Consider the following 25,690-nt stretch of genomic DNA (forward strand, 5'->3'; position numbering starts at 1 on the left):
GACCATAACTTGTTCTGTCAGTGCTAGGGACTGAGTGCCAGAAACTCCACTGCTGCCTTGAAGAGCTGGACACCTCCTCTGCTGTGTATACTGAAAAATAGACTTTATGCCACCTACATTATCATGTCTCTCCCTTGCTGGTTTAATGGACTAAAGCAGCCATGGAACAAATCTTTCTCCCAGTTGGTGGCTAAAAGTAGGAGTGGAGATTACTGAAAGACATCTCTCTGAAACTTGTAAGACCACCAAGTATGAGGAAACCACTATCTCCAAGCAGAGGAATCAGACTAAAGCTGCACCAAAGCCCAGACATAGCTTAAGAATTTGTTACATGACAAAAGAAATAGCATGCCTCTTTCTGGAGGTAAATACTTTCCTACTTGAGTCTCTAAATCCCTTGAATACAAAATGTTCAGTATATGTTCAGCAATACACACACACAAAAGAAAGTGTAACCCACAATAAAAAGAAAAACAGTCAGTAAAAGCAGGCCCAGAGATGGTCTAGATCTATTTCTTCATCTGTGTTGGAGTTATCAGAAAGAGTCTTTAATAATAACTATGATAAAATGCTGAACTGTCTAGTAGAAGAAGTAAGCTATATATGTGAAGAGATGGAGGGATTTCAGTAGAAACATGAAATCTTTTTTAATTGAAAAGATAAGGACAAAGATACAGTATTTATATTTATATTTCTAATATAAACACAAAAATTCTCAACTAAAAACTAACAAACCATAACCAGCAGCAGGGTGAAAAGATCATACAGCATCACCAAGTAGAATTTATCTGAAAAATGCAAAAGGTGGCCCAACATAGGAAAATCGATTGATGTAATACACCACATTTAATAGAAGAGATAAAAACTACACGATCGTTTCAGTTGACACAGAAAAAGCATTTGACAAAATTTAATAGCCTTTCATTTACACACACACACACACACACACAGAGGGAAAGGGGGAAAATGCCTTACCATGAAAGATTATTTATGAAAAGCCTACAGCTAACATTATACTTAATTAATGGTAAAAGACTGAAAGCTTTCTCCTTAAGATTAGGAACAAGGATGCTCACTTTCACCACTGCTATTCAGCATTTGTGCTGGGACTTCTAGCCAGAACTATTAGACAATGAAAGAAATAGAAGGCATTTGAATTGGAAAGGAAGAGGTAAAACTGTCTCTATTCATAGACGACATGTTCCTGTATATAGAAAATCTCAAATCATCCATAGGAAAGCTACAGAGCTAATAAACAAATACAACATTTCCAGGTGGAAGATCAATATACACTCAACATTTGTGTTTCTATGTACCAGTGATGAGCAACCTGAAGAGGAAATTTAAAAAGCGATTCCAGGGGCGCCTGGGTGGCTCAGTCGTTAGGCGTCTGCCTTCGGCTCAGGTCGTGATCCCGGGGTCCTGGGATCGAGCCCCGCATCGGGCTCCCTGCTCTGCAGGAAGCCTGCTTCTCCCTCTCCCACTCCCTCTGCTTGTGTTCCCTCTCTTGCTGTGTCTCTCTCTGTCAAATAAATAAATAAAATCTTTAAAAAAAATAAAAATAAATAAATAAGCGATTCCATTTACAGTAGCATCTAAAGGAATTAAATTGAACCAAGGAGGTGTCAAAATTTGTATGCCGAAAACTATAAAATATTGCTGAAAGAAATAGATGGAAACATAAAATAAAAATAAATAAAATTTAAGTATATGTAAAATAAAAATAGATATCCATGTTTGTAGATAGGAAGACTTAACATTAGTAAGTCATCAGTACTCCTCAAAGCAATCTATAGATGCAGTGCTATACCTACCAAAATTCCAACAGCCTTTTTTGCTGAATGGAAAAACATATTTTCAGATTCATATGGAATTGCAAGAGGCCTCAAATAGGCAAAACAGTCCTGAAAAAGACTTGGAGGACTTACTCTTCCTGAGTTGTAACTTACTACAAAGCTACAGTATTTAAAACACTGTGGTACTGGCATAAAAGCACACTGATGAAATAGAATAGAAAGCCCAAAAATAAGCCCTTACATATATGGTCAATTCATTTTCTGTAGGGTGCCAAGACTATTCAGTGGGGGAAGGGACAATCTTTTCAACAAATGGTACTGGGGAAACGGGATATCTACATGCAAAATAATGTAGTTGGACCCTTACATTACATCATATACAAAAATAAACTCAAGGAGCGCCTGGGTGGCTCAGTTGGTTGGGCGACTGCCTTCGGCTCAGGTCATGATCCTGGAGTCTCCGGATCGAGTCCCGCATCGGGCTCCCTGCTTGGCAGGGAGTCTGCTTCTCCCTCTGACCCTCCCCCCTCTCATGTGCTCTCTCATTCTCTCTCTCTCAAATAAATAAATAAGATCTTCAAAAATAAACTCAAAATAGATCAAGGACCTAAATGTGAGACCTAAAGCTATAAAACTCTTAGAAGAAAGCACTGGGGGAAGTCTTCGACGTTGGATTTGGAATTGGTTTCTCAAGTATGGCACCGAAAGTACAGGCAGCAAAAGACAAAACAGATAAATTGGACTCCATCAAAATCAGAAACTTTTGTGCATCAAAGGACACTACTAAGAAAGTGAAAAAACCTACAGAATGAGAATTATTTGCAAATCATATATCTGTAAGGGATTAATTCAGATTATATAAAGAACCCCCAACTCAGAAACCTCAAAACACATACACACCCAAATGTACCCCCAAAGAATGCTGAATTTTTGGTTTTTTTTGGTTTTTTTGTTTAAGCAGTCACTTAACTTGGTTGGAGTCAACCTGGAAAACCTGTCTCTGCTGGTTGGTGGCAGCTCATAATCTCATTTCATTTATGTTAGCTTTACACTCCTCGGGATCTGACCTGTTCATGGGTGGTTCCCAGGTCAATCAAAAGATTGGGCAAAGTTTGTATGTATAATTTGGAGCTCCCCTTCTCTGGCTGTCTTCTTTCTGGGATTTCCCTCTTACTCTCCAGAAGCTGTGGTTGTTCTGTACTCTGTCCTTAGTTCTTCAGGCCCTCAGACTGTAGATTTTCTTTTTTAAAGATTTTATTTTATTTGAGAGAGAAGGAGAACATGAGCAGGGGGTAGGGGAGGTGAGCAGAGGGAGAGGCAGGTTCCCCGCTGAGCAAGGAGCTCAACGCTCGGCTCTATCCCAGGACCCTGAGATCTTGACCTGAGCTGAAGACAGATGCTTAGCCGACTGAGCCACCCAGGCACCCCAGACTGTAGATTTTTTATAGGAGTTTCCCCCACTTTGTAAGGCATGGACTGTGGCCTTCTCTCCGGTTAAAAGTCTTAAAAACAGGAAACACACTTTTCGTGACTCTCTTCTTACATGTGTCAGTTTGCTTCCAGAATATGCTTACTTTGGTTACCCTCCATGCTTTCAAGTCATTCTTTATGTTTGTTCAGGTTTTAATTGTTATCTGCATGATGATGGGTCAGATTGGTGCTACTCAGCCATCAGATTGGATAGGGGAGTCTCCCTAAATCCTAAATGTATACTTCTTTAGGCTCTGTTTCGTTTCTTTTTCTTTCAAGATTTTATTTATTTATTTGAGAGAGAGAGAGCACAAGAAGGGGGAGGGTCAGAGGGAAAAGCAGATTCCCCGCTGAGCAGGGAGCCCGATGTGGGACTCCATCCTGGGACTCCAGGATCATGACCTGAGCCGAAGGCAGTCGCTTAACCAACTGAGCCACCCAAGCGCCCCTAGGCTCTGTTTCTTTTATTTTCCTCCTTTTTTATGGTCGCTGTTTTTACCTCCAGCCCTTCCTGGTCCTCCCCCTGGATAGTCATCCTAACCTCAACAATAGTGAAGGATACCAGAGAAAGCCCAGCCTGCTAAGTCAGTTGAAACTTTAAGTTGGTAACATATGTAATAGGCTTTTTGAGATTCTTTCTACTAAAACAAACTGTCTCTGATTTTAACAGCCTATTAGAGGAGCTTCCTATACACCAAAGTCTTTTAAGTCTGGTCTGGATGATTAATGTTGCCTGGTGTACAGAATCAGCATTCCTTTTGGTTCTTCACAGCATTCTATAAGAAGGCTTTTGCAGAATATTTATTGTTCTAGATATTTATACAGAAAAAAAACCCCTCATCCCTTTGTAACATATTCCAGCCTTTTATAACTCATAAACTTCTGAAATTTGGAAGATTAGTTCACTTACTACTTTTTCTTATTGTTATCTTTTTGAAATAACATTTTGTGTATCAATAATATGTTACAAATATAACAGACTTACTATTGTAAGCTTATTGTAAATACATGGATAATGAACTGTATTTTTCCATTTGTTCTTCCTAATTAGCTCCTGGGCTATAGTGAAAAGCCGATAAATCTACAGATGTTTATTGGAACGGCAGATGATCGATATTTACGACCTCATGCATTTTACCAGGTGCATCGAATCACTGGGAAGACTGTTGCTACTGCAAGTCAAGAGATAATAATTGCCAGCACAAAGGTTCTGGAAATTCCCCTTCTTCCTGAAAACAATATGTCAGCCAGGTATCTTGAAACATACCTCAAAATGGACAGTTTTTTTTTTTTTTTCCTAAAACAACTTTCAGAAAAAACGTATTTCTTTTTATAGTACAGAAATGAGTATTCATTGTTCTAAATTAACTGAATAACATTATGTAAATAATCGTAGTATATTTGTTAGGGTTGGTAGTGAATTTCCAGAAAAGAAATTCAATTCACCAAAAGTTTATGAACCATGTAGTACCAGCCAAGCATTATGTTAAATGATAGAGAAAAAAATATATGGACTTTTTTCAAGTTGCTCACAGTCTAATAGGATAGACAATAATAATTGCAGTACAGTTATTATAATTACTAAATTTCCTTAAGGAAAACTTTGACTCTATCTCCAGGTATCCTGTTTGACTCATTTCCAAACAAAATGAGGTAGCTAGCTTCTGAATGAGAATGCTTTAGAGTTTTGTTCAAGTTAGGATTATATTGCAGTTTATTATATGTTAGATTGTATGTTAGAAAATGCAGTGGCCTAAACATTAGACATTTAGTTTGTTATTCCATAAGAGAAATACACAGATAGGCATTTTAGGACTAGCACAGTGGCTCCATAAGTCATTGGTGGTCCAAACTCTTTCTGTTTTTTCTTCTCTGCTATTTTAACATGTGACTTCTGTTCCCAAGATACAAAATGGCTGCTGGAGCTCTAGTCATCACAACTATAGTCCCAGAAGGAATAAGGAGGAAGGGTAAATGAAAACTTCCATCTGAGTTAGCCTCTTTTTTATGTTATGTTGTGTTGTGTTATGTTATTTATATATATTTTTAAGTAAGCTCTTTGCCCTGTGTGGGGCTTGAAGTCACAACCCTGAGATAAGAGTTACATGCTCTACCATCTGAGCCAGCCAGGCGCCCCCTGAATTAACCTCTTTAAAGAGCTTGTTACAGGGGCACCTGGGTGGCTCAGATGGTTAAGTGTCTGCCTTCTGCTCAGATCATGATCCCAGGGTTCTGGGATCGAGCCCTGCGTTGGGCTCCCTGTGTCGGGCTCCCTGCTTGGCGGGGGCGGTGCTTCTCCCTTGCCTTCTACTGCTCCACCTGCTTGTGCATTCACGTGCTCGCTTGCTCTCTCTCAAATAAATAAATAAATCCTTTAAAAAAAAGAAAAAGAGTTTCTTACAGAAACCTACCCAACACATTTCATTGTTCATCCTTGTATATAAGGAACATCTGGGATTTTTTTTGTTTTGTTTTTACCTGAGTACATTGCTACCTCTAATGATATAGGGACCTATTACTAGGAAAAAAGGGGGAAAAGGAAATTTAGTAGGCAACTTTTAATTTGTCACAACTAGGTATTTGAAACTTACAGTGAGGTTTGTTACATAGATTGTTTCAAACTACAGTGTAGACCTTTCTTAAAATGGCAGTAACATCCATTCCAGGCTATTACAAGAACAGATTATAAAATAAGATTTTGGTCTCTAGCTTTCTTCCTTTAAATTTATACTTAAATAACTTTTTGGGTAAGCTGAATATACCCCTTAAGGAAAACCAATTTGTGACATAATTCTATTATTATAAAAGAAGAACTGCCAAGTGCCTGGGTAGCTCAGTCTAAGCATCTGCCTTCAGCTCAGGTCATGATCCCAGGGTCCTGGGATCGAGTCCCACATCGGGCTCCCTGCTCCATGGGGAGCCTGCTTCTCCCTCCGCCTCTGCCTCCCTCTCTCTGTCTTCTCTCATGAATAAATAAAGAAAATCTTAAAAAAAAAAAATTGTCTTAAGAAATAACTTAACTTGGGGCACCTGGGTGGCTCAGTTGGTGAAGCATCCGACTCTTGATTTTCGGCGCATTGCACTCAGTAAGGAGTCTGCTCGTCCCTCTCCCTCTCCCCCTCCCTGTGCGCTCACTCTCTCTCTCTCAAATAAATAAAATCTTTATTTAAAAAAAAAAGGAAGAAGAAAAGAAAGAACTTATCTTGTTACTTATTTTTTTTCTTGTTACCTACCTATTACTAGAAAAGACAAGTTAATAAAAATTGAAATAAAACCTTATTTTTACCTATTTTGTTTACATGGACGGTACTCAATAACCCAACCCAGTTCTCTGCCTCCAGGCATCCTTTTGACCCATTTTCAAATAAGGTGAGGTGGCCAACCACTGAATGAGAATGCGTGCATGTAGGCTTCTTCCCTTTTACTCTAGGCATCAAAAGCATATTTGATTCATTTGGCATCAAAAGCATATGAATATACAGTACAATAGCTGCAGAGGTGAATTTAAAACTCAGTTGAACCATCTTTTTCTAAGAACTCATAAAATTGATCCCTAGAAGATAGTTTGCAGGCCATGTTTCCATTCATTCTTCGGGATATTCAAAGCACTAGACTTGAATCAAGTTCAATAGAAAGTCACCATAAGTTTCTTACACTTCTCAACTTTGTCTGAAGGATAGGATAAGAAATATCCTGGGTGGCTCAGTCATTAAGCGTCTGCCTTTGGCTCAGGTCATGATCCCAGGGTCCTGGGATTGAGCCCCGCATTGGGATCCCTGCTCAGCCAGGAAGCCTGCTTCTCCCTCTCCCTCTCCCGCTCCCCCTGCTTGTGTTCCCTCTCTTGCTGTCTCTCTCTCTGTCAATTAAATAAATAAAATCTTAAAAAAATAAAAAATATCCATAGGAATAACCTCATAATCTGAAAAAACACTATTAGATATATTAGCTCTTAGGTTGGTCATTATTACACATACACATACACACAGAATCTTTTCAAGTTAAAGGGGAAAAGCTGATTATTTCCTGATGGCATGGTAGATTTTGGTGTACCAGACAAGGAGAGACATATAAAAACTTTTATCACATTTATTTTTTGCCTTGGCTTCTGGAAGTTCACAGTCAAGTTCAGTTATAGTAATTATAATAATTTGTATAACCCTAGATTTGGAATATATTATTTCCTGTTCCTTCTATTTAAAGTTTTTTTCTATTTTTCCTTGACCTAATTTGTATTTATGTTATAAAATGCCTCATCCTTTCTAAATGTATAAATCAATAAAAAAGAGTACACAAGTTTCTAAAATTTTCAAGAAATTGAGAAAGCTTCATATATCAAATAATGTGAGAAAATCAGCTAAACATAGCTACCTTATCCTTTTCCCATCTACTAGTACACGGAACAGGCTGTAGTCATGACTCATATCCCTTCCCCAAGAGGGTATGGCATATACTGCCTGCCTGGATCAGATCAGAAAGGACAAAGCTGCAGAAATACCATTGTTACTAGTTACATGCAGCTAGTGCCCTCATCCCACCCTGCCAGATACACACCTGAAGTTTCTCTGGCCATTCTGTCCACCCTGGCCTGTTAGACTGGGGACAGGAATTCTGTAAGAAAGCTTGTGGCAACATTGTGTGTGTCCCAAAAAGGGTTGAATAAGAAGCAACTAGAAGGGGCGCCTGGGTGTCTCAGTTGGTTAAGCATCTGCCTTCCAAACGGGTCGTGGTCCCAAGGTCCTGGGATCACCCCACTCTCCCTGCCACTCTCCCTGCTTGTACACTGTCTCTGTCAAATATGTAAATAAAATCTTAAAAAAAAAATAAAATATATTCATACTTGTAAATAGAATTAATAGTTATTTTTATTCCTTTATGTGTGGTTTTTTTTGTTGGTCTGGTCTTTTCTTGCATTTTGTAGCCAGAGATATTTTGCGGGGTTTTTTTGTTTGTTTGTTTTTTTAAGATTTTATTTATTTGACAGACCGAGAGCAAGCACAAGCAGGGGGAGCAGTAGAGGGAGAAGCAAGCTCCGCACTGAGCAGAGAGCCCAACGCGGGGCTCTATCCCAGGACTCTGGGATTGTGACCTGAGCCGAAGGCAGATGCTTAACCAACTGAGCCACCCAGGCGCCCCATGTAGCCAAAGTTTTGAGATTGTCATTTCTGATACTCATTCCAAATCTTCTCTTAGAAACTTAGCTCTCTGCTAAAATACCTTCCTTCGGGTCACCTAAGTGTCTCAGGTCAGTAGAGCATGTGACTCTTGATTTCAGGGTTGTGAGTTTGAGCCCTGTGACGGGGGTAGAGTTTAAAAATATAAAATAAAATAATACATACATATATTTATATAAAATACCTTCCCTCAAAGCTCAATAAAATGGATAATCTCTGGTATTTCTTTCCCCTTAAAGACTCCTATTGACATACTAAGATGGATAATCACTACCTGATACAATTTGATCAATACTGGTTGAGCTAAAGTGCAGGTGTTCAGTATTAGTTAAATATAATTTGTTATCCATAAATGGCAACTATTTATTTTCAAAAGTATTTCCTTTTTTGGAAATTTCTTCTGTGTCTTTCTGAACATGAAAGTATTCATCCTTTTGGGATTCTTTTTTGTGCTTTACTGGTTCTTATCTTGATAACCTAGTTCTTTAACACATATTGTCCTCACAGCAACTGCTGCAGCCTCTGGGCAGTGAGCACTGGAGTTGGGACTGTTGGGGTAGATAAAGCAAAAGGACAGATGACAAGGAATACCACAAGAGAGAGTAAACTTTAACTAGAATGTTGATTATTAAATCCGTTTGCTTTCTTTCCATATGTGAATACAAACGTATGTTTTAGGTACTGTTGTTTCCTACCGATTGCATGTCAAGCAGCCATACAAGTAATAAATTTTGAAGATAAATGTTAGAACTTAAATGCGAAAACTTTAATTTTATATGTGCATACTTTAGAAATGAAAGAATCTTAGTCTGATGGATTGTTTTTACTAATTAACATACCACTAGAAAAGTCTAAAAATGCTATTAATGACTGATTTGTAGTCCTACAAGTTAATCTTTTCTGGCCTGGTTATATAGAATTAAACAGTCTTTTTACTTTGTATTCACTTATCTAGTTCTGGAAAACAAACCACTCTAAAATTTAGTGGCTCAAAATAATAACTGTTCATTATTTTCATGATTCTTAGGGTTGGCTGGACTCAGCTGGTCCATTCATGTGGTGTCACCTGGGATCACTCATGCACCTGAATTCAGCTGGGAGCTCAGCTGGGTTTCGAACATCCAAGAGGCTGGGATGGCTGGAGTAGTTGAGGATTGTCTTGGCCTTTCTCTCCAGCTTGCCAATTGGACTTTATGGTGGCTCAGGGCTCTAAGAGAGCAAAAGCGGAAGTTATGAGGCTTAAGTGCTGGGCTCATAACTTACACTGTATCAATTGATTACATTCTGTTTGTCAAAGCAAATCATAAGGCCAGCTTTCAAGGAGAGGTACCTAGGTACTCCACCTCTTGATGGGAGAAGTGATATGCAGATACAAGAATGGGGAGGAATTAACAGCCATCTTTTTAGACAGCCTACCACGCCTACCATTATACATTGTCATTGAAAACACTTTTTTTTTTTTTTTAAAGATTTTATTTATTTGACAGAGAGAGCACAAGCAGAGGGAGAGAGAGGGAGAAGCAGGTTCCCTGCTGAGCAAGGAGCCCGATGTGGGACTCGATCCCAGGACCCTGGGATCATGACCTCGGCCAAAGGCAGCCGCTTAACCGACTGAGCCACCCAGGCGTCCCTTGAAAACATTTTTAATCTCAAAATTGAAATAGGAGAAAATAGCAGTCATACATCTTTTTTTTTTTTTTTTAAGTGGGCTCCACGCCCAATGTGGGACTTGAACTCACAATTCTGAGTTCAAGACCTGAGCTGAGATCAAGAGTCAGATGCTTAACCAGCTGAGCCACTCAGGCACTCCATACATCTTTCTTTTTTGACCTGATTTTAGGTAGTGGTAGTTTTTTCCTGCCAAGTTGAGCTAAGTTGTTGAGGACCACTAAGTATCAGTAAGCAAATAAATTTTGTTTATTTTTCTCCCTAGTATTGACTGTGCAGGTATTTTGAAACTCCGCAATTCAGATATAGAACTTCGAAAAGGAGAAACTGATATTGGCAGAAAGAATACTAGAGTACGACTTGTGTTCCGTGTGCACATCCCACAGCCCAATGGAAAAGTCCTTTCTCTGCAGACAGCTTCCATACCTGTTGAGTGCTGTAAGTGAGCTTGTGGTGATGTTTTCAGATTTTGTTTATAATAAGCCATTTTCTAGTTTGCTTATAATGTAATATTTGGATCAAAAGTATAAACTGAGGCACAGAGATTGGATAGCTAATGCAATTTTCTTGTATGGAAATAAGCTACGTATTGAGGTGGGAGGAGTACTGATCTTGGAGTTAGAAAATGGGTTCTCACGATAATTTGACCATACATAGCTGTGGGACTATAAACAAATTATCTTGACCACAGTTTTCTTACCTATAAATAAGGAATGTGGGCTTGATGACATCAGAGAACCAACTGAAGCTGTGGTTCTGATACTAAGTATCCCTTGGTCACCTTTGTGTAATTAAAATGTGAGCCTTCTTGTTGGAAGATGCCTATCTCTGCAAGCTGATGCCTCAGCTAAAGACTTTCAGGAGTTTATTTTTTGGTTTGTTTGTTTTATTTACATCAGATTGAGAAAGTGAATGCTTCCCCCCCCCCCCCGCCCCGATTTACAAAGGCAAGAAATGAGAACAGGCCCTAGAACCTGGTACCTACTCAAGCCCTGGAGAACTGTGAACCTCTGGCAGTTAGCTGGCAGGACTGAAATTTTGAGACTGCTGTTTAGATGTTTAGGACATGGACTTAGAAGTGTTCTAAATCTATGTCTTAATTTTGTGTAGGAGGAAACTGAGGCACAAGTATCTGAAGTACTCATTCAGGCTTATTTGCTTGTTGGTGAGAGCTGTGCCTAGAACGCAGGCTTTCTTAGTGCTCTTTCAGTTGTACCATTTTATTTCTGTGAAACACATGCTTTCCTAATTTGGGATCAAACCTGTATTAACTTGCTGTGCTCCTCTTTGCTGTTTGTTGAATTGGACTATTACTTTATTATTTCCCAGTTGACTTTGGGAATCACTGAGCAAATCCATGGTAATAGAATTCACTGTAGAAGTAGTTTTGTATTAAATTTTAACAGACAATACAGGTACATGCTACAAAATTCAAAAAGAATATAGAGTGAAAAACAAATTTCCAGGTCAACTATTTCCCCTTCTTAGAAGCAGCTGTCATTGCCATTGTTTTTATTATCATGCCTGACTCTTCTGTGCCAATATAAGCATATATGTCTCTACTTTTTAGCAAAGATAATTTTTTTTAAAGATTTTACTTATTTATTTGAGAGAGAGAGATAGTGACAGAGATAGCGAGAGAGAGCACAAGCAGAGAGGAGTGGGAGTAGCAGGCTTCCCGCGGAGCAGGGAGCCTCACGCAGGGCTTGATCCCAGGACCATGACCTGAGCCGAAGGCAGATGCTCAACCAACTGAGCCACCCAGGCGCCTCTAGCAAAGTTAATTTAAGTAATTTAAGTTCATAGAGTAATTTGAGTTTTTGAGATGAAGTTATTCTAAAATCATTTTCTATGTTTTCTTTTAGTTTATTAAATTAATATGTGATTATTGTTGAGAATATAGAAATGCAGAACGGTGCAAAGAGTAGTATGAAAATCTTTTGTAATACCACTACCCTGAGGTAGTCACTATTAACCTTTATTTGGACTTTTTTTTCTTTTTTTGTCTTTACATTTATATATAATATGTTTTAGTTGAGCTTACCTGCTTGTTATGACTTTGCCATTTGTTGAACACATTTTTGCTGTTACTTTGAATGTACCCATGGTGGTTAGTTTCCACCATAAATATCTAAAACTTGAAATAGTCTACCTCTTAGGCCAGCCAGTGCTTATTTATTCATTCCCCTTCTCTCAGCCATTTGGAACATAAGTATTTTCTGAGATCTAGGTTAGTGCTCAATACTTTCCAAGTGGTAGTTGATCCTAAATCCCAGACCCATCTCCTATGAAAAAGGGTCTGTTTTAACATTCTCTTTGAGGCAGTGATTCCAATTCACATACATTTTGTGGCTTGATATTAAATACTTGGGAGAGTCAAGAGCCATAGTGAACTGGGAATGTGTGCTTCCTAAAGGCATTCAAGTTTAAATTTCTTTAAAATGTTGTTCTAGCCAACAAAACACAGCTGACCCTCAAAGCCACCAATTTTCCACCCACGAAGTAGAACTAAAAGTAGACCAGTTTTCCAGCTGTGAAGAAGAGCACATAATCCATACTTTTTTTGTTTGTTTTAATCCAGAGAGAAACCTAATTAGGCATTTGGCAAGAAGAAACCCTTAGAGAATCTTAGCAGTCAAAAGAAATATAATCTGTAGCTTAAAGCTTAGGCAGTTAAAAAACAAAGAAAAGAAGACTCAAGAGATAGGATCTCACAAAATATAACAACTTGAAATCAGGCAATATCAGAGAAAGGTGACCAAGGTCACTTTATAAAAGTTGATAATTTAAAGACTGACCTTAAGGCACTAAGAAAAATTATGTTCACATACTCTGGGAAGGAAGAGTGCAGTGCACTGTAGAAACATTTACTTGCCTTTTTTAAAATTCAGTATGTACCTCATGTATGCTTCAGTTATTTAGAAAATTGCGCAGAATGGAATCCTGTTATCTCAGTGATGATCTAGATACTTTTTTTTTAAGGTTTATTTATTTATTTAACAGAGAGACAGCGAGAGAAGCAACACAAGCAGGGGGAGAGGGAGAAGCAGGCTTCCCGCCGAGCAGGGCACCTGATGCGGGGCTCAATCCCAGGACCCTGGGATCATGACCTGAGCCAAAGGCAGACGCTTAACGACTGAGCCAGGCGCCCCTAGATACTTTCTTGGGGAAAGAGCTAATTCATGTTTGTCCTTTAGAAACTTGTCTTCTTTTAATTGTATGCAATATAATTACCTATGTTTGGATTAATTTGCTTTTTATAGTTACATTAGATTTATCAATTTTAACAGTTGTAAGGAAGAAACGTATTGAAGACACAAGCTAAAAGGAGAAAAATGGATGAAATTAATGTTTTGGAGTCAATATGAAGTTGCAGGCATTGACTAATTTTTCTCTATTGGTTTCTTTACAGTTGTTAGAAAATTATTTAGAAATCACACAAATCTAATAAATCTATTTTGTTTTCTAAATAATAGTGGATATTGTTACCATTGTCTCAAACTTTAAAAGCCCAGAGTTTGCTTCTCTTTATTTTTATTGTATAGCTTTAATTTATCATTTATGTGTGGAATATTTTAAACTAATACTTTGTTTCTTCTCAACTCTTTTAAAAAAAAAAACAGCTCAGCGGTCTGCTCAAGAACTTCCTCATATTGAGAAGTACAGTATCAACAGTTGTTCTGTAAATGGAGGTCATGAAATGGTTGTGACTGGATCTAATTTTCTTCCGGAATCCAAAATCATTTTTCTTGAAAAAGGACAAGGTAAATAAGATTTGAGTTTATTGACCTCAAAATAAGGGGTAGACAGGGTAAAATAAATTATTCAGATGTTCCACTAACATTAATCACAAAATAGTTTTCCTAAAGCTACAGACATCATTTACACAGATTTTTTTTTTTGTAAGCCATACATTTCTTAAATTTTCATATAAATGTTGAATTCTCATTAAGGATGTCTCAAAAATAGAAGAACCCCCAGTATTTCTACTCCTGTGTATACGTATACTCAAGAGAATTGACAATATGTTGCACAGAAACTTAGATACACATACTTATCACCACATTATTCATCATAGCCAAAAAATGGGAACAACCCAAATGATCATCAACTGTTACATGGATAAGCAAACTGGGGTCTATCCATACAATGGGATATTAATCAGCCATAAAAAAGAATAAAGTACTGATTCATAACACAACATGAATGAGCCTTAAAAATGTGCTAGGTGAAAGGAGTCCGTGCACAATGTCCCAAATCAGCAATCCATAAACACAGACAGTAGATTAGTGGTTGCCCCTATTGGAGGGAGGGGAGTGACTATTAATGCGCACGGGGTTTCTGGAATTAGATAGTGATGGTGGTTGTACAGCTCTGTGAACATACTAAAAATCTCTCAATTTTATACTTTAAATGGGTGAGTTTTATGTATAAATATGTAAATTATATCTTCATTTTTCAGAAATGTAGAAGAATCCTAGGACTATCAGGATGTTTGATTTAGCCCTTCTTGAGCATATTTAAAACATTTTTCCATTAAGCTCCTGGAGGACAGGGACCACCTCTACAAAAAGTAAAAAACCAGTACCTCCCTCATCTCATACAGTGTCCCAGGACCCTGCGGGGTGGTGGAGGTGCATGGAAAAACAGAACATTTTCCATCAGTTATTCCTTCTCATTTTTTAAAGCATTTTTAAAATTGTGGAATACCTTTTTATAAGAAGAATATAACAGAAACTCATACCTGCTACCCAGTTTAAGAAGTAAGACATTTATCTCTGAAGACCTCTTGAAGCCCCTTCCCAAATGGATCCTACTCCTAAATCGATCAGTGCTTTTCTTTATAGTTTTATGTGTTTTCTCTGGTTTTGAACTACGTGTAACATTGCATATATTCTTCTGAAAATTGCTTTTGATAGAGGTCACCGTTAATGTTTTAGGATTGATCCATGTAATAGAAGATCTTTCACTTTCACTTCTACATAGTTTTACTGAATGAACATGCCAGTTTATTATCTGTTTTCTCACTGGACATTTGGGCTGTGTCCAGTTTTTGGCATTACCAAACAATAGCTAACAGTGCTGCTATGAACATTTTAGTTCTTATCACCTGATGGGCATACATAATAATGTCATAATTCTTAAATTTTGTTAATCTGGTAGGTGTAAAATGGTATCTTGAACATTGGATTTGAATTTGCCTGACATTTATTGAGGGTGTTATGGGTCATTCATGTATCCTTTTTTATGTAAATATCTGTTGGTGTTTTTTGCCCATTCTTTTCCATTGAGTCAGTTTTCATTTTCTTTTTTTTTTTTTTTTAAAGATTTTATTTATTTATTTGAGACAGAATGAGAGAGAGAGAGCACATGAGAGGGGGGAGGGTCAGAAGGAGAAGCAGGCTCCCCGCCGAGCAGGGAGCCCGATGCGGGACTCGATCCAGGGACTCCAGGATCATGACCTGAGCCGAAGGCAGTCGTTTAACCAACTGAGCCACCCAGGCGCCCCAGTTTTCATTTTCTTACTGCCTTATAAGATTGTTTATGTATTCTGGATATCAAAGTGAGTTGGGGAAGTGCCTCACTTTTTCCCACTCCCCAGGTGTGTGTCATATAATTTCACCTTCCTATGAACATGTAGTTGAGCTCATTTCTGAAACCTTCTGGGCTGGGGGCTTTGTGGGACTATTAAATTCTGCTATAATTCTATTCATGGGTATAGGGACCATTTAAGTTTTGTGGGTTTTTTTTAAGATTTTATTTATTTATTTGACAGAGAAAGACAGCGAGAGAGGGAACACAAGCAGGGGGAGTGGGAGAGGGAGAAGCAGGCTTCCCGTGGAGCAGGGAGCCCAATGCAGGGCTTGATCCCAGGACCCTGTGACCATGACCTGAGCCGAAGGCAGACGCTTAACGACTGAGCCACCCAGGCGCCCCAAGTTTATTTCTTCTTGAGTTATTTTTTGTGATTTATATTTTTCCAGGTTAAAAACAAAAACAAAAACAAAACCCTCAGTCTGTTTCTCCTTTACTCTCACATTGTTACCACATTCATAATACTTCTGACTCCAGATGTGTGGGTTTCCCATATATCAACCAATTCTTTGACATGAACTGGATGTTCTTAATTAAATTCAATTCTGACAGTAACTGGAGTTAGCACAAACCACAGGTTAGGGGCTCAGTCCCATAAGACTGCCCCCCACTTCAAATGCCAGTCGAAAATAGTAGGTGCCCAGGTGCCCACAACTTCTATCTGACTTGGCTACAGATCAGAGGTTCCCATGACCCCCGTCTTGGATTTGATCATTTGGTAGAGCAGAACTCAGAGCAACACTTACTTATATTTACCAGTTTAATATATAGTAGAGGATATCGTAAAGGATACAGATGAACATCCAGGTGGAAGAAATACATGGAGTAAGGTATATGGGAAGGGGTGCAGAGCTTCTGTATCCTCTATGGACATGCCACTATCCCAGCCACCTCCATGTGTTTGACAAACCAGAAGTTCCCCCAAACTCTGCAGTAATTTAGAATTTTTATGGAGGCTTCACCACACAGTCTTGATTGATTATTCCATTTCTAGCCCCTCTCCCCTCTCTGGAGAATGGAGGTGGGACTGAAAGTTCCAAGCTTCTAATCATGGCTTGGTCTTTTTGGTGACCAGACTGCATCCAGGAGCCTACCAAGAGTCACCTCCTTAGAACAAGAGATAGTCCTATCATGCAGGAAATTCCAAGGGATTTAAGACCTCTGTGTCAGGAACTGGGGTCAAAGACCAGATACAAGAACAAAAGCTATTCCTGGAGTTCTTACCACTTAGGAAATTGTAAGAATTTTAGGAGCTCTGGGATGCCTGGCTTGCTTAGTCGGTTAAGCATCTGCCTTTGGCTCAGGCCATGATCCCAGAGTCCTGGGATCTAGTCCCACATTGGGCTCCCTGCTCAGCGGGGGGCCTGCTTCTCCCTCTGCCTGCTGCTCCCTCTGCTTGTGAGCGTGCGTGCTCTCTCTCTGACAAATAAATAAATAAAATCTTTAAAAGAATATATTAAAGGGGCGCCTGGGTGGCTCAGTTGGTTAAGCGACTGCCTTCGGCTCAGGTCATGATCCTGGAGTCCCGGGATCGAGTCCCACATCGGGCTCCCTGCTCGGCGGGGAGTCTGCTTCTCCCTCTGACCCTCCTCCCTCTCATGCTCTCTGTCTCTCATTCTCTCTCTCTCAAATAAATAAATAAAATCTTTAAAAAAAATAAATAAATAAAATAAAAGAATATATTAAAGAATTTTAGGAGCTTTATTCCAGGAACCAGAGGCAGAGACCAATATATATTTCCCTATTATTTCACACAAGGATTTTAATTATTTCACTCAAGTTTTCAAATTTGTTGACATTAATTTGGTTATGATACTGTATTTCTGCATCTGGAATTATATCCCTTTTAAAAAATGTATTCCTGCTATTATTTGTGCCAACTCTGATTTTTTCGTCAGTGTTTCCAGAGTACTTTGATTTTATTGATCCTTTCAGTTTCTGTATTCCCTGGTTTCTGTATTTTTTTTCTTTTCATTTTTTGGGGGCTTAATATGTTTCTTTTTCTTAATTTAAATGGTAATCTCATTCATTTTTCATGCTTTCATCTTTTTAAAACTTAAGTATTTAAAAAGGCTATACATTATCTTCACTGCCTCTTACGATTTCAGTACCTTTTTCCACTGAATACTTTTTCTTGGAGTTTAAATAAGTTTAAATTTTTCATACTAAACCGTTCTCTTTCCCTTGACTCTGTCATCCTCACAAGCTATCATTTTATTTCTTTCATTTATCATCCAACCTCTCAAAAAAGTAATGTTATCTGCCTTCATTTCCTTACCTGCTACTTACTCTTCTGTCTTCTGTATTGAAACATAACCTAAAACTTTGACAGTCAGCTACCCACTCTCCTCCTTGATAGTCTTTTCTTTCTTGGCCTTTCTGTGATTGTACTTACCTGGTTCTTGGCACATTTTTAACTATCCCCACTCATCTTTCCTTATCAGTTTTTCTGGCCCTTAAATATAGATGTTTCCCAAGGTTCTCTGGTTCAGCTTTCTTTTCATTATATTCCTTCATTCTAGAAAATTTCATCAACCATCATATCTCTATCTATAGCCACATTATTTCTTTTAAACTTCTCACATGTGCTTTAAAGTACCCACCGAATATTGAATAAATGGCCCACTGATACTTAAAATATAAAAACATGTCAGACTTAACAAACCAGTTCATCTCAGTGAGTCTCCTAACTTGATTAATAATGTTATGTCTTCCTGTTCTTAGGCCGGAAACCATATTTTTCTATGTGTGGTTTCCCTTTAAAATTCACTTCCTTCCAGCTCCTTTGATCCTGACCCATACCTGCCTGTCTTCAAGAAGTATCCGTTCTGTTTCACAATTTATTAATTCATTAATTATTTATGAAGCAACTGTTACATGACAGACACTAGTCTAGGCATTGGGAATATAATAGTGAATAAAATCTTCAAGTTGCTTGCTTTGACGGTCTACCTTCTAGTGGGGAAGCAGACAATAAACATAAGTATAAGGAAGAGATAGTATCTCAGAGCTACCCCTTTCCATTATAAAAATTCATTTGTGCCTGAATATAATAAATATGTATGTATGTATGTAAGGCAGTTTCATTATAGAATTCATTTAACTCAGAACTTTATTTTTGAGTGCTTTTGTTTTAAATTGAATCATGTTAAATGGTAGCAGTTACTGGTTTCAGATGAAATTGCAGCTGTGAATATGTAACTCCATTCTGAAAGCACCATCAGTAGTCCCTTCATATTTTAGGCCCCTTCACATGGCATTTAGGTCACAATCTATTGCCTTTCTTTCAAGCCTCATTTCTTACTGCTCCCTGCCTCATACTTTATATCCCACCAACACAACTGCTTATGGTTCCCTGTATCGTGTAGTTTCTTGCCATCTAGGCTTTGCTCATGCCCTCTCTTCTGCCTAGACCCCCCCCCCCCCGCATCACTTGAGTTCTACCTTATTTTTAAGCCTCAGTTCAAGAACGCAGGAAAAAACCTTCCTTGTCTCATACCCTTACACCAAGGCTAGGGTAAGGACCCTGACCTCTGTTCTCTTGGCACATCCAGAGTGCACCTTTACTGGTTACTGTAACCACCACATTTTATTGTAACGAACTGTTTGTATTTGTCTTTCATCCACAGCTGAAGGTAAGAGTATCCTATCGTCATTATCTCAGTAACCCAAAGTGCCTGTCACGTCAGGACCCAGCAGATGATTGTTGAACTGAGCTGTATTTCTGTGTAGGCATAGCATTTGTCTGTAGTGTCTCTTGTGCACAAGGGTAGCCATTATCTAGTTACTGGACTGGAAAATGATAGTCACAATTTAGAAGGTGTTTGAGCCTTTTCTTTTCTTTTTTTTTTAAGATTTAATTTATTTATTTGACAGAGTGATAGCGAGAACAGGAACACAAGTAGGGGGAGTGGGAGATGGAGAAGCAGGCTTCCCGCTGAGCAGGGAGCCTGATGCGGGGCTCGATCCCAGGACCCTGGGATCATGACCTGAGCTGAAGGCAGACGCTTAACGACTGAGCCACCCAGGTGCCCCTGAGCCTTTTCTGATACCCTCACAGACCAGATGAAGAAGTCATGCTAACTCTGAAGATACTTGTATGGATTAGTCAATGGGCAAATGCCCGTGACTTAAAAAAGAATGCTTTAGACTGCACGTCAGACAGGAGTGAGAGCTTTAGTAGCAGTTGGGGTTCTCCCCAGGGGAACAATTCACTTGAGATGAAGAGACAGAAAATGTGCTGGCCAGATCTTTCGATGACACAAATCTGGAAAGCCTAGCAAATATATTCAGAGACCATCAGTGTCTAAAAAGATCTTGGCGGGGCGCCTGGGTGGCTCAGTCGGTTAAGTGTCTGCCTTCGGCTCCGGTCATGATCCCAGGGTCCTGGGATCCAGCCCCGCATTGGGCTCCCTGCTCAGCGGGAAGCCTGCTTCTCCCTCTCCCACTCCCCCTGCTTGTGTTCCCTCTCTTGCCATGTCTCTCTCTGTCAAATAAATAAAATCTTTAAAAAAATAAATAAAGTTTTGGGAAAAAAATAAATAAAAAGATCTTGGCAAGCCAAGCAATCTAAGTCTAGTAGGGAGAAATTAACCTAATAAGGGTTGCAGGGGAAAAACACGTAAGTAGGAGTTTGAACTTGATGGTAGGAAATGTAGTGGACTGAGGGAAACTTGCTGACTGCACACTAAGTGTAAGTCAGTGTGGTGCAGTTGCCCCAGAAAACTTGTAACAGACGCAGCACCTTCACATAAGGTGGCGAGAGCCTAGTCATTCTCTACCATGCTGGGTCATTTCCCACTTGGGTTACTCAGTTCTGGGCTCGGTACATTTGGAGGGGGATGGTCACACTGGAGGAATGTTTAAAGAAGAGCGGGCAGGAAGGCTAAAATACTGTGTAGGAGTTAGATGCAGAACTGGGGTTGCTAGCCAACAGAAGAGGAGACACATGCAAACATAGCTGTTTTTAAACATTTGGAATACTGTCGTGTAGAGAACCACTCAAGATTTTTTGGATAGGTGGGCTGCAAGGAGTAGTTCTTAAACCAGTGATGGGATGATATAAGGAGGCAGATTTCATCTATCATGAAGAGCTTTCCAGCAGCAATGACTGTCCAGAGATAAAATGGGTTACTTGGTGAGGGAGTGAGTTTCCCATTACCTAAGGTATACAAGCAGAAATTGGCTACCCCTTGGTGGAGGTGCTCTCAGAGGATTTTTCAGACATCACTTGATAGAGTAAACTGTGGGGCCTGCTAACTCAGATAGCCCAAGATCTTTCTCCCCGTTTTTTCTCATGGGTACATATTTTATTTTCATAATGGAAGTCAGTGAGAAAAAGAATCCCTTTGCCAATAAGCTTGTGATACTAAATGCATTAGATTTTGTTTATATACTTTCTGACTTGAATTACTTTTAACTGTAAATTGTTTCTTTCAATAGATGGACGACCTCAGTGGGAGGTAGAAGGGAAAATAATCAGGGAAAAATGTCAAGGGGTAAGAAATGTACTTTATTTCTTTTGACATACTTAAGAAGCATGATAAGAAAATGGGATAACGCTACTTTATATTACAGATGAGTCTTTTATCTATTGAGTGAAAGAAAAGTAAATTCAAATTTTTAGAAGTTTGGACATGAGATAGGTACTTTCCTGACACTAAAATTAAATTTAGGATAGATAAACAATTGGTGTCTTTCCCTTTTATTAGAAGGTTCTTACTGATGTTATCATTAATTTATTTCTCTGGATTCAGTGAAAAAAATCAAATAAATTCAGTAAAGAACATATAATGGGCAAAAAATAATGGGGAGAACAAGCCCTCATGGGTTTGTGTATTTAGCATGATATTTGCGTCTTTTCAGCATTAAACCTTCAGGATTCACCACTGAATGCTGTGGTCCCTTCATCCTGGTTGGAATGGTGACAGAATCTTCTGTGGGGTAGAGCATAACACTGCACAGTGCTCTCCAGAGACCTGGAGAAATTCGATTAAGGGTTGCAATTGGTTTGGGGCTAACAGTTTTCACTCTGCTTGTGTAAAATTATTTTTATGTGGGGACAGATTTTGTATATTGCCAGTTTAGAACATTTTGAATATGAAACTTAAGAAATCTAAACTATTAAAAAGAAGAAATCTAAACTATAAACTATAAAGAAATATTAAACCTGATTGAAAAGCAGAACAGACTTCCACTTAAGATCAGTAGTAACATGTAATATTCAGTAGTGCAGAGTATCTCACTACATAGTATATAAGACTGTTTTTATTTCTGCTACAACTAGAAACCCAGTTGGATGACTAAAAGGTAATTTCTCCGTTAGTGGTTTACTTTAAAGAGTTTATCTCTGTTGAGACTAGGGTTTCATAGAGTAAATCTCCAGATGACTTACATGACCAGTTGATGTGCATAATGATCTATGATGGGAGAGACTGGGTAGTTAAGACTCATGAGTTGTGCTGAGTTTAGCAGGTGCATTTCATTTTTAGTTCTGAGTGTAACACAATCTTGCTTTCCATGCTCCTTAGGCTCACATTGTCCTTGAAGTTCCTCCATATCATAACCCAGCAGTTACAGCTGCAGTGCAGGTGCACTTTTATCTTTGCAATGGCAAGAGGAAAAAAAGCCAGTCTCAACGTTTTACTTACACACCAGGTATGGGAAGTTGTGATGGTTTACTATAGAGCTTGCTTTCATAATGAATAAAAAGTTATTCAGTGAAACCTATATGGGAATGTTTAAGGTAGAGTGCTTATAATCAATAAAAATCCCAACATATGCCAGTCTGTCAAGTTTGTGTTGACTTTAAATATTAGATGTGATGTTGGGGCACCTGGGTGGCTCAGTCGTTAAGCGTCTGCCTTCAGCTCAGGTCATGATCCCAGGGTCCTGGGATCGAGCCCCGCATCAGGCTCCCTGCTCAGTGGAGAGCCTACTTCTCCCTCTCCCACTCCCCCTGCTTGTGTTCCCTCTCTCGCTGTGTCTCTCTCTCTGTCAAATAAATAATCTTTAAAAAATAAATAAATATTAGATGTGATATTAGTTGTTATTTTATAGTTACTGATTATAAGGAAATCAGAAGATTGAATGTAGATTTTAAGTCTGTTTTTCAGTAGCTACCGGAAATCACCAGCAGTACAGTAAGAGCAGTTGTTTGTGAATATGTGTGACTTCCCCTTGCGTCCTTAGCACTGCAAAAAGGTAGTGTGTTCATCTCAAACATTTCCAATCAGATGAAAAATCTCCCATTAGATTTTCATTTGGCAAGTAGTGACTGTAGCATACTATGGGCTGTGGGGGGTATAAAGTTGTTGCCAGAGTTTCTGGTTGTATAGATGCACCCTAACAAAGCTTCCATACTGCTTTCTGCAGTAGTTCAAATGCTGTAACTTTCCAGGTTTGGTTGTGACACATAAATATTAGATACAGTAACCATGCTGATGTTTACATACTTAGAGAACAAATCTTTATAGAGGCCCTGTCTTGTTTTAGGCACTGTTATTAGTCACCAGAGCATATGATAATAAAAAATCATAGTGAACTTTACTCTTCAAAACTTATTCTTGCAAAAACTTTTATTTTTCTTTAAGATTTATTCATTTATTTTAGAGAGAGAGAATCTCAGGCAGACTCCCCACTGAGCTCAGAGTTTGACACAGGGCTCGATCCTACAACCCTGAGGTCATGACTTGAACCAAAATCAAGAGTTGAATGCCCAATTGACTAAGCCACCCAGGCCCTGCCTCTTGCAAAAACTTTTTTTTTTTTTTTTTTTTTTTTTTTTAAAGATTTTATTTATTTGACAGAGAGAGAGAGAGCGAGAGCAGGAACACAAGCAGGGGGAGTGGGAGAGGGAGAAGCAGGCTTCCCGCCAAGCAGGGAGCCTGATGTGGGACTCGATCCCGGGACCCCGGGATCATGACCTGAGCCGAAGGCAGACGCTTAACGACCGAGCCACCCAGGCGCCCCTTGCAAAAACTTTTAAATGGTTTATAGTAAATGAAAAAAATAAACACTTAAATTTGAAAGGGTACTGGTTATTAATGATCATTCATTTGTCATTCATATTCTTTAAAGCCTGACTATATTTCCAATTTTAGCCTCTAAAGGCCATTTTTATTCCCGAATCTGAAAATTAATATTACTTGATCACGTTAATACATTACTTGGTAATAAAATATTTCAGATCATTTTCAAATAGAATACAAACATTCTGAAAAATTTTGGTTAGCCATTTCAATATTAATTCAGTAGGTATTTGAGGGTGCTTACCAAGTGGGTGAAACCTATCTCAGTTCCTTTATCATGGAACTTATAATCTAGTGGGACAAACAGAAGCTAATGAATCACTAAATAAATTAGTTACAAATTTGTAATTAGAAACTGCAGTAAGGACTCTGAAGGAGAGGGACACAATGCTATAGGTGAAGATAACAGAGGGACCCTTGCCTAGGCTAACTGGTTGAGAAAAGACTTTTATGGGAAAGTAATACTTGAGTTGATAACTGGAAAATAATAATAGTTTGTGGACATGTATATATATCTATTGTGTGTGTGTGTGTATACGTACATACATACATGCATGCATATGGTGTTCTAAGCCCTTTCTGTATTTATTCTTTTGATCCTCATAATAGACCTATGAGATAGGTTATTATCTTGTTTTACAGATGAAGAAACTGAGTAGCTACGTAATATGCCCAGGGTCTCACAGCACTTAAATCTTAGAGCCAAACATCATGCATAGGCAGTCTGGTTCCAGAGTCTGGGCACCTGTTATGCTAGAGTACATCTCCATTTTGTTCATTGATTTAGCAGACATATAGAGCATTTAGTGTGTGCCAGGTGCTATTCTAAGCAGTTTATACAAAATAACTAATTTATCCTCTCATAATCCTGTAAAATAGGTAATACTGCTCTCTCCATTTTGCAAATGAGTGAACCAGGTCACACAGCTAATAACTGGCAGAGGTGAGATTTGAATCCAGGCAGTCTGGCTGTAGAGTCTATACCGTTAATAACTGTCTTAGATAAAGTGAGGGAGAACATTCCAGATAAAGACAGCAGCATATGCAAAGGTCTTATGGTTGGTTGGATAATGCAGTGTTAAAAGAGCCTCAGTTGGTTAAGTGTCTGACTCTTGATTTCGGCTCAGGTCATGATCTCAGGGTCATGGGATTGAGCCCTGCTTCGGACTCTGTGCTCAGTGTGGAATCTGCTTGTCCTTCTCTTTCTGCTCTTCCCCCTGTTTTCTTATTCCTTGTCAGATAGATAGATAGATAGATAGATAAAATCTTAAAAAAAAAAGAGGGGTGCCTTGGTGGCTCAGTCAGTTAAGCGTCCGACTCTTGGATTTTGGCTCAGGTCATGATCTCGGGGTTTTGAGATCGAACCCTGCATTGGGCTCAACGTTGGGTGTGGAGCCTGCTTAAGATTCTTTCTCTCCCTCTCCCCCCTTCTATCCTCTCTTTAAAAAAAAAGTTGTAAGAAATGAGCTTTAACAGAGAGGTGACATGATCAAATTTGTATTTCAAAAACCACTTTCAGGGCGCCTGGCTGGCTCAGTCAGTAGAGCTGCAACTCTTGATCTTGGGATTGTGAGTTCTGTCCTCACGTTGGGCATGGAGCCTACTTTAAAAATCCTTTTCCCTGTAATATATGCATGTATCAGATTAACTTGTTATACACCTTAAATTTTTCACAATGTTATGTGTCAAATATATTCAACTAAAAGAAAGTTTAAAATAAAAATCATTTTCCCCGTATTTCTTCTTCTTATAAGGTGTCAATGACCAATTTAGTCTTCCCTCAAATTATTGTGGAAAGTGAGATTTATATCGCAGAGGCCCAAAAAAGTTAAAAAGGTGATTCAGAATAGAGGAGACCGCATTAATGAAAATAAAGAATATCAGGTTTCTGAAAAAGGTGGGAAGGATTAAAATTTAAAATATAGAAGTTGGAATGGGCCTTAGGTGGGAGAAGGAACAG

General features: G+C 38.7%; 1 protein-coding gene across 2 annotated transcripts in view; it reads left to right on the top strand.

The window, feature by feature from the left end:
- The window catches only part of NFATC3 (nuclear factor of activated T cells 3), a 117,219-nt gene that overhangs the window by 58,027 nt on the left and 33,502 nt on the right, over positions 1 to 25,690 (top strand). For both annotated transcript variants that reach the window (XM_032424590.1, XM_032424591.1), the window contains exons 4-8: positions 4,318 to 4,517; positions 10,371 to 10,543; positions 13,729 to 13,869; positions 21,143 to 21,198; positions 22,231 to 22,357. In XM_032424590.1, coding sequence (XP_032280481.1) covers positions 4,318 to 4,517; positions 10,371 to 10,543; positions 13,729 to 13,869; positions 21,143 to 21,198; positions 22,231 to 22,357 — 697 coding nt within the window. The remainder of the gene's footprint in view (positions 1 to 4,317; positions 4,518 to 10,370; positions 10,544 to 13,728; positions 13,870 to 21,142; positions 21,199 to 22,230; positions 22,358 to 25,690) is intronic.

The sequence above is a fragment of the Phoca vitulina genome, unplaced genomic scaffold (assembly GCF_004348235.1).
Source record: "Phoca vitulina isolate PV1807 unplaced genomic scaffold, GSC_HSeal_1.0 scaffold30, whole genome shotgun sequence".
Lineage (NCBI taxonomy): Eukaryota > Metazoa > Chordata > Mammalia > Carnivora > Phocidae > Phoca > Phoca vitulina.